This window comes from Carassius gibelio, chromosome B3 (genome assembly GCF_023724105.1).
Source record: "Carassius gibelio isolate Cgi1373 ecotype wild population from Czech Republic chromosome B3, carGib1.2-hapl.c, whole genome shotgun sequence".
NCBI lineage: Eukaryota > Metazoa > Chordata > Actinopteri > Cypriniformes > Cyprinidae > Carassius > Carassius gibelio.
In genome coordinates this window covers 26,241,704-26,257,134 of record NC_068398.1, presented here as the reverse complement: position 1 = coordinate 26,257,134, position 15,431 = coordinate 26,241,704, and the positions used below count along the sequence as shown (strand labels likewise).

Sequence of the window (15,431 nt, the reverse complement as noted above, 5' to 3'; positions counted from 1 at the left end):
AATAAAATTGTCGTCCTGCCTTTCGTATGCCACTGGTCAAAAGTATGTTTATTAAAATAAAGAATACGATGTTTGCTCAGCTGTGGTGCAGTAAATTGATCAAACGTAACAGTAAATGCGTTTATAAAATGATTTCTATTTCAAATATTGAAATATTAAGCAGAACACGTTTTAACACCGATTATTTACACAAATATTTATTGAGCAGCAAATCCGCATAATAGCTATTTCTGAAGGATCAGTCGTTTGTTATTGTGTATAATATAATGGCAAATAGCCGCACAATCATCCTGCTTAATATCTCTTCGTGTTCCACAGATGAAAGAAATCCATAAGGTGTTTGGATTATTTGTGTAATCATGGACAATTCACATGAATATTACATAAAATAAATGTAAGATGTGTCAGATTTTAGACAGTGTGGCTAATTTTCGTCTGTAGTTACAGAACAGGTTGATGTGGAAAACAAATACAAATAATTTTTTTTTAATTCTGTTGGAAGTCTATTCATGGGCTCCTCTCAAGGCAAATGATGGGTAAACTGTTCCTTTAAATTCTTAAATATTGAAAAAAAAGTTAGTACTTAACCCAGTTAGAAAAGCTTCATAATAATGTTTTTCACAGATCCTGACGCTGCCAGAGAATAGTTATGTGTACAAAGCTGCAGAGGAGAATGTTGGACAACAATATCTGAGAGGAAAACGAGGCAGCAGATGGAGAGGAATGCAGCACGGGTTGAGTAGAGGACAAAATCAGCCTTTTGTCAAAGGTCAATGACAGACTTTAATTTTCTTTCCATATGGAGAGAATGAGATGATTACTCTTGCATAAGTACAGGAATTCAGCCATTGACCCAGACATACTAATGCAAAACAGATGAGTGTGTGAATTTGAAGGGTTTGTATTTAATATTTACAGAACCTCAAAAGTCCTTCTTTTATTACATTTAATTATCCATATGTGCTGAAACACGAAGCTGAACATATAGCATTGACCATCATTTGTGATTAATGTTGACTCAAGACTACTCCAACCACATTTTGTCTTGAATTACCTGTGATTATAATTAAAATTATTTTATTTAAAAATGCATAAATATATTTTAAGTATAGAATATATATATTCTTATTTAGATAAGCAGATATGCATGTATGTAAAATTTGGTTTAAGTTGTGGGGATCAGTCGATGATTGAATGAGAAAAATGTAACGAATGGATAGAATGGACAATAGCAAGTAAAACAGATCTTTATTAGAATGAATAGCTCCAGTCTCAGAGTGAATAGGGAAGCAGACACAGTTCTCAGTAGTGCTGGAAGATTGCAGATGCAGTACACAGATCCTTCTGAGTGTGATGGTAATCTCCGATGATGATGACGACTAGGCAGCGCAGGCTAGCATGGACAACTCGATCCGATGGTCAGACGTGAAGTGGTGAACCCAGTGTTGGTGAAGAGTGAAGACACAAACTGCAACGGCGAACTTCCAGCCGGAGACAAAACAGGAGACACGAGGAGCCGAAAAAACAGGAACACAACAGGCAACATCCATAAAACAACGATCTGAAAAACACAAGACGCATGAGGCGAGTATTAATAGACAGTGGTAATACACAACACCTGTCGCTGATTTCCCTGGAGGATAATCAACGACCACTCCCACACACACACACACACACACACACACACACACACACACACAGAGTGCAAGGGAGCGTCAATGAATTCCTCAACCGTGACAGTACCCCTCCCCCTAGGAGCGCCTCCTGGAGCTCCCAGAGGAACCTACCGGTTGATAGTAATAATCAATAAGGGACTGATCCAGAATGTCCCTAGCAGGAACCCAACTTCTCTCCTCCGGACCATAACCCTCCCAGTCCACCAGATACTGAAATCCGTGTCCCCTACGTCTTGAGTCCAGAATTTGATTTACCGAATAAGTGGATTCCCAATCTACGAGTCGCGGCGGTGGGGGAACCGGGGCTGGCGGATTAATGTGTGAATAAAATACGGGTTTCAATTTGGAAACATGGAACACAGGATGAATTCTTCTGTACGTAGGATGGAGTTTGAGGCAAACTGTCACCAGACTAATGATTTTGGTGACAGGAAATGGGCCAATGAATTTGGGAGCTCATTAGAAACAGAACGGAGTGGACTGTTCTTAGTGGAAAGCCACACTTTTGAACCGACGACATACATTGGAGGTCTTGACCGGTGGCGATTGGCCTTAACCTTGGTGCGCGCCCTTAATTGGAGCAGAGTCTCACGGGCTCTGGTCCATCTACGGTGACACCTCTGGACAAAAGCGTGAGTGGAGGGGACCACGACTTTGGATTCCAGACTAGAAAAAAAAAAAAAAAAAAAAAATAGGTGGCTGGTACCCTAAGCTACCCTCAAATGGAGATAGGACCGTGGATGACACAGGTAGCGAGTTGTGAGCATACTCCACCATTGAGAGTTGTTGACACCAAGAGGAAGGATTCTTGGCGGCAACACATCACAACATTCTCTCCAAATCTTGGTTGGCTCTCTCGGTCTGCCCGTTGCTCTGGGGGTGGTAACCCGAAGACAGACTGACAGTGGCCCCCCCAGTAATTTACTTAATTCTTGCCAAAATTTTGAGACAAATTGGGATCCCCTGTCAGAGACCACGTCCGTCGGGAGGCCATGTAACCGAAAGACGTGATTGATGACAGTCACCACTGTTTCCTTGGCTGAAGGCAATTTGGGCAAGGGAATAAAAGGAGTCGCCTTCGAGAACCGGTCCACTATGGTTAAAACAACCGTATTGCCTTGGAATGGCGGTAGGGTGAAAAAAAAAAAACACAACCTATTGCTATGTGGGACCAGGGTATCGAGGGACAGACAGCGGTTGAAGAAGCCCATCTGGAGGTCAATTGGAAGTCTTACCAAATTGCACAGATCGAGCAGGCCAAAACAAAATCTTGAATGTCGCAAGCCATAGATGGCCACCAGAATCGTTGCTTAACTAGAAATCTAGTACGATTTACTCCTGGATGACAGACTACATTGGAACAATGACCCCACTGAATAACGTCAGACCGTAATCCCTCCGGCACAAACAATCGGTGGGCACCGGTATGGAGGCGTTACCCCTTCTAAGGCAGTCTTTACCTTCAATTCGACCTCCCATCACAGTGTGGAGATGAATAGAGTCTCCGGTAAAATGCAATCGGGAGTAGTCAAGCGTTCGTATGGATCAAAAATATGAGATAAAGAATCGGGTTTGAGGTTTTCAGAACCTGGATGGTACAAAAGAGTAAAGTCAAAACGACCGGAAAAAAAAGCCCATCGAGCCTGCCTGGAGTTGAGTCTTTTGGCAGATTGAATGTATTCTAAGTTCTTGTGATCGGTCCAGATGATAAAAGGTACCCCCGAACCCTTCTAACCAATGTCACCATTCTTCCAATGCTAACTTGACTGCCAACAACTCCCTGTTACCAATGTCATAGTTACGTTCGGTAGGTGACAAACGATGAGAAAAGAATTCGCAAGGATGCATCTTGTCGTATGAAGAAGAGCACTGAGAAAGCAGTGCGCCTACCCCCACCTCTGACGCATCGACCTCCACCACGAACTGACGTGACAGATCAGGGGTCGTAAGAATGGGAGACAAAATGAAGCGGCTCTTCATGTTGGTGAATACAGCTTTGGCTGTTTCGGACCACCTGAACGTCGTTCTGGGGGAGGTCAAGGCAGTCAGAGGTGCGGCTAGTTGGCTGTGATTACGAATAAAACATCTGTAAAAACTGGCGAACCCCAGAAACCTCTGTAGGGCCTTAGGGGAATCTGGACTTGGCCAATCCACCACAGCCTTAACTTTGTCAGGATCCATACGCACTCACTCAGACGAAATGACATAACCTAGGAAAGGGACAGACTGTGCATGAAAAGCGCATTTCTCCGCCTTGACAAAAAGCCCATTCTCTAGCAACCTCTGAAGCACTCGTCTGATGTGCTAAACGTGTTCCTGGAGAGACAAAGAAAAAAAAAAGATCTATATGTCATCCAGGGAGACATATGAACTGATTGACCATGTCTCTCAGCACATCATTGACGAGTGCCTGGAAGACCACTGGGCTGTTGGAGAGCCCCCTAGGGGTGTTAAGAGCGTTCTTCCATTCATCCCCCTTCCTGATGCTGGCCAAATGATAAGCATTACGCAAGTACGGTTTTATGAAGGCCGATGCTCCCTGCAACCTCTCGAAGGCTGAAGACATCAACGGCAAAGGATAAGTATTCTTTACCGTGATGTTATTCAGCCCTCGGTAATCAATACAAGGTCGCAGAGAACCTTCTTCCTCACAAAAAAGAACCCCGCCCCCACTGGAGAAGAGGAAGGTCGGATGAATTTGGATGCCAGAGAATCAGAAATATATTTCTCCATGGATTCCCTCTCAGGAACAGACAGGGAGTATAGCTTGCCCTTAGGCGGAGATGTACCTAGCAGTAGATCTATAGCACAGTCATAGGAATGATGCGGAGGAAGAGAAGCAGCTCTGGACTTACTGAACACTTCCTTCCGGTACTCAGCGGCAACGTTTGACAAATTCACAGGCTCTTCCTGCAAGACAGAACAAGACAAAGACAAACCAGCAGACTAACTACACCAGACGCATAACACTCAGAGAAACAGAGTTATGTCACCAGTCCACCCTGGGGTTATGCTGCACCAACCAGGGGTGACCGAGGACAATGGGAACCTGAGGGGAGTCCATGAGGAGAAATGACAGTTCTTCATAATGATTGCCGGATGTGATGAGTGTCATCGGTCTGGTGGTGTGAGATACTGGGGGTAACTGTTGACCATTGAGTGTGTTGACTGAGATCTTGTTAGTGAGTGGTATGGTGGGTATCTGAAGCTGTTGTGCAAATGACCAGTCCATAAAGTTACCTTCTGCTCCGGTATCGCGAAGAGCTTGACAGTGATGTGACCGAGTTGCCCACTGCAATCTCCGGGAGGAGGGTGGAAGAGGTTTTCTGGATGGAGACCCCGCCCGACAGGATCCTCTTCTTCACTGCCGGGCACGCTCTTTTACTGGGCAATTATTGAGAAAATGTCCAGGTCCACCACAGTAGAGGCACAATCCTCGGGATCTCCTGCTCTCTCTCTCATCCCGGGAGAGCCTGGCTCGACCCACCTGCATGGAATTGTGATAGTCGACGGAGCTGACCGCATCACAAGCGTTGAGTGGGGAGATTCCAAAGCTCCTCTGTGTAGGTGTCATACGAGTGTGTTGTTTCAACCGATGCAGGCGTGCATCCACTCTTAAGGCCAGTTCGATCAGATCGTCGAGCTTCTCTGGCAGGTTCAGGGTATAAATCTTGTGTTGGATGTGTTCAGCCAGCCCATGCAGGAAGATATCCCATTGCGCCTCCTCGTTCCAGCGGCACTCTGCAGAGAGGGTGCGAAACTCGACGGAATAGTCGGCGACGGATCTTTCTCCCTGGCGGATGTCTGCGAGCTGGTGAGCCGGCTCGCTGTCTGCGACTGCCCGGTCAAACACCCTTCTCATCTCCTCCGAGAGTGCCGCGAACGAGTCACAACAGGATCGATGGTTCTCCCACACCGCCGTCCCCCATAGCGACGCACGCCCGGACAGCAGTGTAAGCACGAAGGCCACTTTCGAATATTCAGTGCAAAATGTCTGGGGTTGGAGAGCAAAAAACATTGAGCACTTGGTCAAAAAAGCTCTACAATAACTTGGCTCACCAGAAAAACTCTCCGGCGTCGGCAGATGCGGCTCATGCTGACGGACAGATGTGGGGGAAATCGGCGGTGGGTTGGGCGCAATGGGCTGTGTCAGTTGTTGGACCTGCTGGGTGAGCCCAGACACCTGCGCTACCAATGCCTGCACCGCTCTTCCAGTTGCGGCGAGATTCTCCTCCTGCCGCTCCATACGGGCTGTGTTGTGTGCAAGGTAATCTTTGACTTCAGATCCGCTTGCTGCCCCCTGCATGGTCAGATCGTTCTGTAACGAATGGATAGAGGGGACAATAGCAAGTAAAACAGATCTTTATTAGAATAAATAACTCCAGTCTCAGAGTGAATAGGGAAGCAGACACAGTTCTCAGTAGTGCTGGAAGATTGCAGATGCAGTACACAGATCCTTCTGAGTGTGATGGTAATCTCCGATGATGATGACGACTAGGCAGCGCAGGCTAGCATGGACAACTCGATCCGATGGTCAGACGTGAAGTGGTGAACCCAGTGTTGGTGAAGAGTGAAGACACAAACTGCAACGGCGAACTTCCAGCCGGAGACAAAACAGGAGACACGAGGAGCCGAAAAAACAGGAACACAACAGGCAACATCCATAAAACAACGATCTGAAAAACACAAGACGCATGAGGCGAGTATTAATACACAGTGGTAATGCACAACACCTGAGAAAGCAAGAAAGAGAGGGAGGGAGAAAGAGGGAGGGTGAAATAAGCTGACCAAGGATTTTTCCTTTTCACTTTCACTCTTTTTCTTCTCAGCTCACTGACCCAACTGCAGCTACAAACGCAACAAGTACTGTAAGTACTATACACACACACATGCATGCACTTACAATAACATCTGAAAGATCAGATATATTGTGCTTCATAGTTCATATAGGCACATTATAAAGTAAAATGAGTTTTGTAAAATGGCACTTTTGTAACCAAAATGAGCAACCTCGAGATGATCTGTAAGTTACAGTGTATCCCACACACCTACACAACATCTTTTACAGTTTTAAAATACAGTAATATAGGAAGACAGACTTCATGTGGTTGTTTTGTTTGTAGCATCTTTTAGTAAAGCATTTAATTTTATTGGAGCAGGCAGCATTAAATCAACAGGTGATTTTGACTGTTGCACTTGAAATGTAAAGTAAGAAACAGTGGTCTTCAGGCATTTTCAAGCCCCTTGTTAGAGACAGAAAGGACCTGTTACATGCTGTACTAAAATGGCGATTGCATTTTAAGCTTGGTTTAAAATAATCACATTAAACATTACATTTATCATTACTGTACATTACGTTTGAATTTTGCTTGAAAATGCATTAGTTTCATATGCATTCATTTTAACAACTAATTAATTAATGAATCAATCAGTCAAAAATTGGTTGTTGTGGATCATCTGTTGAAAACTCTTGGATTAGAATGTATTTTTTTGGGCCATATTATGTTTATTAATTTGTCAAAAATCTGATGATTATTAGTAGTAGTATGAATTTGAGTCGTGCTTTATCTCATCTTTAGCTTCGGTACACTCTATGTATGTCTATCACTTGCACTTTTGCAATGGAAATTGCCAGTATTGAAAGTTTTATGACTTTTTGTGAGTTTTATGACTAACCCCCTTAGACATTACTTTTTATGCTGTAGTGCAGTGATTCCCAACCCTGGTGCTGGACTTCCCCCAACACTGCTCGTTTAAGTTGTCTCCCTATTCACACACACCCGATTCATCTCCTCAGCTCATTAGTGAAGACTCCAGACCTTAAATGTGTCTGTGTCAGATAAGAGAGACACCAAAAGCCTGCAGTGTTGGGGGTTCTCCAGGACCAGGATTGGGAACCACTGCTAGACAGTAGTATATCAAAAGCTTGATTTTTCTTGTGGTTCTCAACATGTCAGACCCAGCAGCCTGTTAGTCTGATGTAATACAAATCCTACAGATGTCACACTGTGTGTAGAGAGGAACGAGGAATACACAAAACAATATTTAACAGACTGCAGGAACAGGGTCTATCCAATACAGGAAATCACAGGAAACACACGTAGCAACAAGTAGACCCCCCAACATGAGCTGAATGGACTAGGGCTTTTAAAGACAGGTTAACAAGAGAAATAACAAATTAACCGGGACACGGAACACATGTGGAGGGAACAGCACAAAGAAATGTGTGAGTTTGTATGGCGTGTTTTCCTGCTGATTTCCAAGTGAAAACAAATCTTATCGGTCTCTTCAAACAGGAACTCCTGGAACTCACCATGTGCTTCTGTTTCTCGGTTTGTATTTGGCTTTATGGCTTGACGAACATGACCAAAAGCTTTTAAAAGTGGATTTGAGTTTCTGTTTCAAACACACTATGGTAAAGGTGTTTCTACAGTAAGAACTGTTCTATTACATTTCTATGTTATATATTTTAGTCCGGTATCCATTGTTATTAGTATGGAAAATAGTTGTGCTGCTTAATCTTTTTGGGGAAACTGTGGCTTTTTCAGCATTCTTTGATGAATAAAACGTTCAAAAGAACAGTATTTACTTGACATAAAAATATTTTATATTGTCACTTTTGATCTGAATCTGAAAAAAAGGATTTAATTATTTAGTGATTATAGTAGTGTACTTCACATTTTGAGTGTTAAAAACAAACCAATGAACAAGCAAACAATTTAATAAAATAAAAAAATCTAATAATTTCATTTTATTTTCCATTTTGCCTAATGATGCTGGTTTAAATATTTGCTGGTTAAATACATGTATTCCACCCAGATGCAATGCTTTTTTGGCCAAGACTTGCTCACTTGATAAGAAGAGATGCTTGACCACATGCAAAGCAACCAGCTAGGTTTTCTTCTTTTATCTGCTGCTTTGGGACAGTTTATCTGAAATAGATTATACCATAATCATAAAGCAGCATGGAAACAAATTAATTTAAATAGCTGCCCAGTGGTCTCCATCTGATATGATCCATGGAAATGCAACACAGCCTCATGGTTTACACTTTTCGGGGGACTCAACCTATGAATACTAATAGTATCTGATCTAATATTATAACATCATTAAGATTAACCCGCAGCACAAATGAATTTGGAAGTGTTTTAAAGTCTATAATTTGTGTTATCAAATGAACTCTGTAAGATACAAGCTAGATTCTGTCGAGTGGAGAGCAGAACAACTGAAATCTGTTAGTTTAGCTGTAGTTGTGTGCAGGTTGGACTCAGACCAGAGAAACATTCATCTGTGTCCTGAAGGGGCCTACATTTGTCAGGCTGCATTCCACTCTTAGCATCAGCCAGAATCCCCTCTCTTTCTGTTTTTCAGGATCACGCTAATCCAGTCTGCTTTAATGATCCCACTAATAAATACACAGGTGCTTCCACAGTCCCCCATTAGTGAAACAATAACAGTGTGTGGAAAGTTATTATAGGAGGCGGCTGGAAAACACATGCAATGAAAGCCATTACTCTTACGAGTGCATGTTTACTCTTTTATCTCAGATCGCACAATGTTTGGGTCCCTCCTCCTGCTTGCCTGTCTGTTTCTACATCTGGTAGTCTCGATACCTCAGCCGGCCTGCCGTCGATGTTGTGACCACCTCCCACCACTAGATGACACTGCGACGCTCAGAGAAAGCATACCTGCGATGCCCGAGGTCCGCACATACATCAACATGACCATTCTCAAAGGTACCCCAAAAAGTGCTTCAGCTTATATGACAAAAACAAGTTGTGTGGCTCATGAAGCAATCCACATTCTTTCAGAGTAAACCCTAACATGGTTTATTGCAAACTTATTGCATTTTTCACCTAACCATACATTTACATTTCATGAAAATGTACTCAAACACAGGCCATCCAAGATGTAGATGAGATTGGTATTTTTTTTTATTATCTTTTTTCATCTGAACAGATTTGGAGAAATGTATCATCACATCACTTGCTCAACAGTGGATGCTCTGCAGTGAATGGGTGCCGCCAGAATGAGAGTCCAAACAGCTGATGAAAACATCACAATAATCCACAAGTAATCCAGACTGTCTATAAAATTCTTGTAAACTGTAAAGTTATGTCTGTGAGAAACAAACTCATCATTAAGTCATTAATAATCTGGCTTTCTCCATTGAAAAAAAGGTGTCTGGTCTGAATCACAAGAGAAATATGCACAGATCAAGCCCTGTTTACAAGTAAAACACAGTAAATAAAACATGCAGCTTTTCACTTCACATGGTGTTAAGGCTTGTGGATTATTGGGATGTTTTTATCAGCTGTTTTGACTCTCATTCTGACGGCACCCATTCACTGCAGGGTGAGCAGGTGATGTAATGCTGAATTTCTTCAAATCTGGACATGAAGAAGTACATTTTCAGCATATTTTCATGTTTGGTTGAACTATTCCTTTAAACCACTTAAAGCACCCACAGGCGCTGTAGATGAGGTTTCAGAGTCAAATAACATGAGCAAAAACTTCAGCAAGTATTGAACATCAACATCTCATAGCCAAATTCTGACCCCAATGATCCTTGTTGGATTTTAGTTTTCCCTGTTTCCCAATCTATTGCTTCTCTGGCACAAGTGCTGTGGGATATTGGTTCTGAACCGTAAACTAAGCATAAATGTAACTCATCTGGGAAATAAGGCATTCATTGGGCTGAGTAATGTGAATATGTGTTTTCAGCTGCTTCTTCCCTCTGTGCGCCTCAGTTAACTTCTCTTGGCTCAGAAATATCTGCTCCACTGGAGGCCTACTTAGTGGACAGGAAGTGACAAGCCTGGCAGAAAAGGTGCTGATGTGGCGGGAACCTCATCATGAGAGTTGTTTTATGTGTCTGTGCACGCACATATGTGCATGTTTGTTGCACATATAGAAATGTGGATGTGCAGCAAATGTGGTCTGTGGACATTCTGAGCTGAGGTCACAATCGATGCCAGAATTGTATGTTTACAGAAGACAAAGAAAAAGCTTAAACCTGAGATAAGTGTCTGAGAATGTCTTTTGTTATTTGAGAAGCTGTGATTTGAGGTTATGGGGACTTATTTTAGTTTGCCAGAATTTGTGCTTGTGTATTTACAATAATGAAAAGCCATATGCCTTTCGATATAGAGCTAATAACTGAATTTTATTTAGAGGCCCAAACTAAGCAACACTATCCAATAAATATCAGTTTTCAAACTATTTTTCCCAACATGTCTTATTAAGATGATATTTAAATGCTTAATGTTATGTACAGAGCTCTGTAGGGACAGAACATATAATGCAATGCAACTCAACAATGACTGAGAGATGATGTTCCTCAGAAGCCTGATGTATCATGGCCAATAATCACATTTTAACATGATTTCTTTTTCTAGCATATTATGTATGGATAGTCAAGTAAACCTATGTTGATTTAGTCCAGTAAGTGTTCATCTTGAAATATTGAAAGTAAATCTTTCATTTTAACAATCTCACATCGATCATGTTGATCATTTGTGTATTAAATATGATACAATAGGCTTTATAGGTTGAGCTGGGTAGATTACTTACAAATTGTAGTCCATTACTGATTACATATTGCATGATGAAAACTGTAGTTAGTAACATAATCTAGGTTACTCATTAAGGTAATGTATTCTGACTGCTTTTAAACTTGTTGTACACATACCATTAAACACTGAAGTGTTCCTGTTGCTCTATTGGTAGATCTTTGCCTTATCAAGCGAAGGTTGTGGGTTCGATTCCCCGGGAACACATGATAGGTAAAAACTGATAGTCTGAATGCACTGTAAGTCGCTTTGGATAAAAGCGTCTGCTAAATGCATTAATTTAATTTAATTTAAAACATATTCCTTGAAATATCTCTATGTCTCTCTTTGTAAATATAGTCAAATGTGAACTGTATGACACACAGCAGGATTCTTAGAAAGAACAATATAAAATAGGTCAAAAGAAGGATTCATTTTGAAGAATCATTTATTGCCATTGCGTAAATGATATGCAATCATGTAATCCATAAAAAAGTAACTGTAATCTGATTATGAATATTTTAAAATGCAATTCATTACAAGTACTTGTACATGTAATCAGTTACTCTGTTTATAGGGTTAAAGTTAATTACACCTCAGAAATAGTTACAATATCGTTAGGCTCTTTCTGACATTTTTGCTTTTTCCTTACACCATCTGTCTTTATAAGGTGACAAAGGTGACCGTGGAGAAAGAGGAACTCCTGGGAAGCCTGGGATTGAGGGTTCCCTGGGACCAAGGGGGACTGAAGGCCTCAAAGGTGATAAGGGACAGGCCGGAGCCCCGGGCGATGCCTGCAAAACCCAGCATTCTGCTTTCTCAGTGGGCCGCCGGAAGTCCCTTCACAGCGTTGACAACTACCAGGCGCTGATCTTCGACACCATCTTCGTGAACTCCCCCGAACACTTCGACATGTTTGCTGGGAAGTACCGCTGCCACGTCCCAGGAATCTACTTCTTCAATGTGAACATCCACACGTGGAACCGCAAGGAGACGTACCTGCACATCATGCACAACGACAGCGAGAAGGCCATCGTCTACGCTCAGCCCAGCGACCGCTCCATCATGCAGAGCCAGAGCCTCATGCTGCCTCTGCGCGGGGGGCGACGAGGTCTGGCTGCGTCTCTTTAAACATGAGCGCCAGAACGCCATCTACAGCGACGACGTGGACATTTACATCACCTTCAACGGATACCTCATCAAACCAGAAGCTGAGTGAGACCACAAACGGCCACAGGGAAGAGGAAGGAGTGAAAGGGATGTTTACGGACATGAAGTCTGAAAACGTGCCAAAGTGTTTGACGAGTGGAGCAGCTGTAACAAGAATGAAAAGCGTTCAGACATTTCATATTCGATTTCTGTAGTCCAAACGAAATTCCTAATGCAGAGAAATCAGCTTTTTCTACTTCAGTGTGGGGTCTTATATGAATAGAAACGTGAAAGTTGTGGTCACATTTCACATTAGGACACTTACAATGCAAGTTAGTATACGTAGAAGAACAGGGTGACCATACGAGACATTTTTACAGAACGAGCCCTTGCAAGGATTTCTATATTGCCTAAAATATCCAGGTTTATCCGATTATGTACAATACTTTCATGTTATTGGTCAAACAGCTTTGGATGTTTTAGGCAATATAAAAATCATGGCCAGCACATGTCTCTTTTAAATGGCACACATAGCCACCCTGTTCAGAATAAAACATCATCAGCATGTGGCCGTGGTAAACAAATAGAGCAAGATGTAGGTCGCTTTGGCAGCTGTGCTTTCCACATAGCAGTATTCCTTCTTTTCGCCTCCAATGTTTTAAGCTTTAGCGCCATGTCATGTTGATCAGTACGTCATTTCATGTTGGCTAGTGTTCATGTTGGCTAGAGTCGTTCATAGAGAAGTTCCTCTTTATTGAGGACTCGCTGTGCGTCGCTGCAGTCATCCAAGTCTCACCAAAGCGGTGATACTTTTGAGTTTTTATACATTCAAGTGGGAGGGATACATACAGTAGAGGTGGAAACAATTTAAACAACGCATGCAAATTAAATACAGGGATGGGCCTGATGCTGGCCATTTTCCCATCTTTGATCTTATCAGCATTACAGTGTCATTTAAATACAGAGGTGCCTGACAATGTCGCTGATACCTTCACATTATCATAGAGACAAAGGCACAGCTGTGCCTTGAGTTTATGGTCAGGAAGAGCATAAAAACAAAAGGTCATTATCTCAAACACTTGATTTTCCTGATTTGATCTTTTTGGATATGTCAGCTTTATTACCTAAAAATGTCTACTATTATATTGGAACCTAGATTAAATATTTGATAAATTTGCAATCCCACAGTAGTCAGTAGACATAGGTCATAGCAGCAAAAACTTTGCCGAGATTTTGTAATCTATCTTTGGTCACAAGACCGTGACAACGGCCATCTTTGAGACCCTTTCACAGTAGGACCAACATTTAGGAGCCACTACCAATGAAATCGGCACTATTGTTTCACGTTGGCCATCTTTAGTCAATGACTGCCTAAAATTGAAGAGTGTATATGGGAAGTCACTTTCATAACTGAACCTGACTGAAATCTGCATTGGAAAACTTTTGTCCCTGTAACTCCCAGTCGCACGGATTTTGACTGGATTTATATCTCCAAACTGGATGGAAAATATCTCAGAGCAATGGTAAATATGACTGTACCTTAACAGCATCCAAACTGAATTCCAGTGGCTCTTAACTGATGGATCAGGATCCAAAACAAAATGAGTTGCAGGTCCATTCTTTTGGTTTGTAACCGTTCTGTGGTTGACATCAAAATGTGTGTATGGCTACAGTAGTTCAGTGTCATTTTATTTCACATGGTAGAAGATAAAGTTAGGCAGATGCCAACATGGTCAGGCTGTGTGAGGTGTTGTAATCTTCAAAAAAAAAAAAAAAAAAAAAAAAAAAAAACGAAACAACAATGAACAACTGTATGCAAAACAAAATAAAATGTCTCTACAGACTAGGAATCAGATACGAGGTTTGGTGCTGAGCACGAGACATTCTTTAGTGTCACTTTTGATCATTTTGAAGTGTTAGTTGAGATCAAACTTTCAAATGGAAATTTGTATTATATCAGGCTTAAGAAAAAGAAATCCCAATCAGGCATTAGTGTGTTTTCGATGGGTCCTGAGAGAATCTGCTTTGAGTGTGTGTGTGGTTGTGTCTGGATCTGTTTATTGAAGGGAGGGGGCTTTTTGTTGCTGTTCAGCAGGATGTATGTGGCTTTCCTTTTTCAGTTGCAAGAATCCACTTGAGAGAGACTCATATGATAGAAATATAGACAGGGAGAGCGAGATGAAATGTTCTGAAACCACAAGGCACCGATCTCTGCCCCAATCAGTGACTTAAAAGTCTTCAATTAAAGCTGGCACTAGTTTATTTTTTAATCTTAAAACCACTCCAGTCTGGACTGCAGAATCCGGATCACAGGAATGTAGGGATTTTACAATATTAACAAGTAAAGAAATGGTGCTGAGAAAAAAAAGAAAAGAAAAAAAAAATAGGTTGCATTTTGGTTGCACCTAAAGAATGAGGTGCTAAAAAATTTTTTTTAATTTGAACACATCAGGTGCTATGAACTACATACTTGACCATCATTTTAAAAAGTTTTTGTTTGTATATGAATAACTCTGGTGCTTAATGTTAAAGTACTGTAAGGATGTCTAACATTTCTGTGAATATTTTAAATGCCACAATAAAGGTTTGTTTTCACTGATGTCCTTTTGACTAGCCGATGAATGCAATCAATATTTTCTCACCTCTTCCTTATAATTGAAAATTATGAATACAAATATAGTGTACATTGCTGCAGATGGATGTTTCAATCTCAACACTTTCCAAACCTTATTTTCTGTGGTCTGTAAAAACGAATAGTGTTCAATCTCAATCCTCGATCCAATGCAGGGTCTGTATAGATGGTGTTTTTGTCCTTACCAGTACAAATAATATCTACTTTAAAAATGTAAAACTTCTTCCTAGGATGTTGTGTTTCACCTATAATATGGATAAGGTATTATTTTTGAGAGAACAATTTTTTTTAACCTTACTTCAATGTGATATCTGCCACTGAGCGCAAGTTTTTTATTTGGATAAACAGAGAGCTGGTGTTCTATCACCCTCTAGTGGTGAGAGGGAAAATGCATTTCATTATAATCACAATGGATTACATAAT

At 41.5% G+C, this 15,431-nt stretch overlaps 1 protein-coding gene and 1 long non-coding RNA gene across 2 annotated transcripts in view; both read left to right on the top strand.

The window, feature by feature from the left end:
• The window catches only part of LOC127953018 (uncharacterized), a 97,100-nt gene that overhangs the window by 12,483 nt on the left and 69,186 nt on the right, over positions 1 to 15,431 (top strand). The gene's annotated exons all lie outside the window — the stretch shown is intronic.
• Positions 6,417 to 14,975, top strand: c1qtnf6a (C1q and TNF related 6a). Its single transcript, XM_052551910.1, is given in 4 exon segments — positions 6,417 to 6,544; positions 9,224 to 9,412; positions 11,898 to 12,325; positions 12,327 to 14,975. Coding segments are annotated over 3 exon segments (729 nt in total). The 5' UTR covers positions 6,417 to 6,544; positions 9,224 to 9,231; the 3' UTR covers positions 12,447 to 14,975.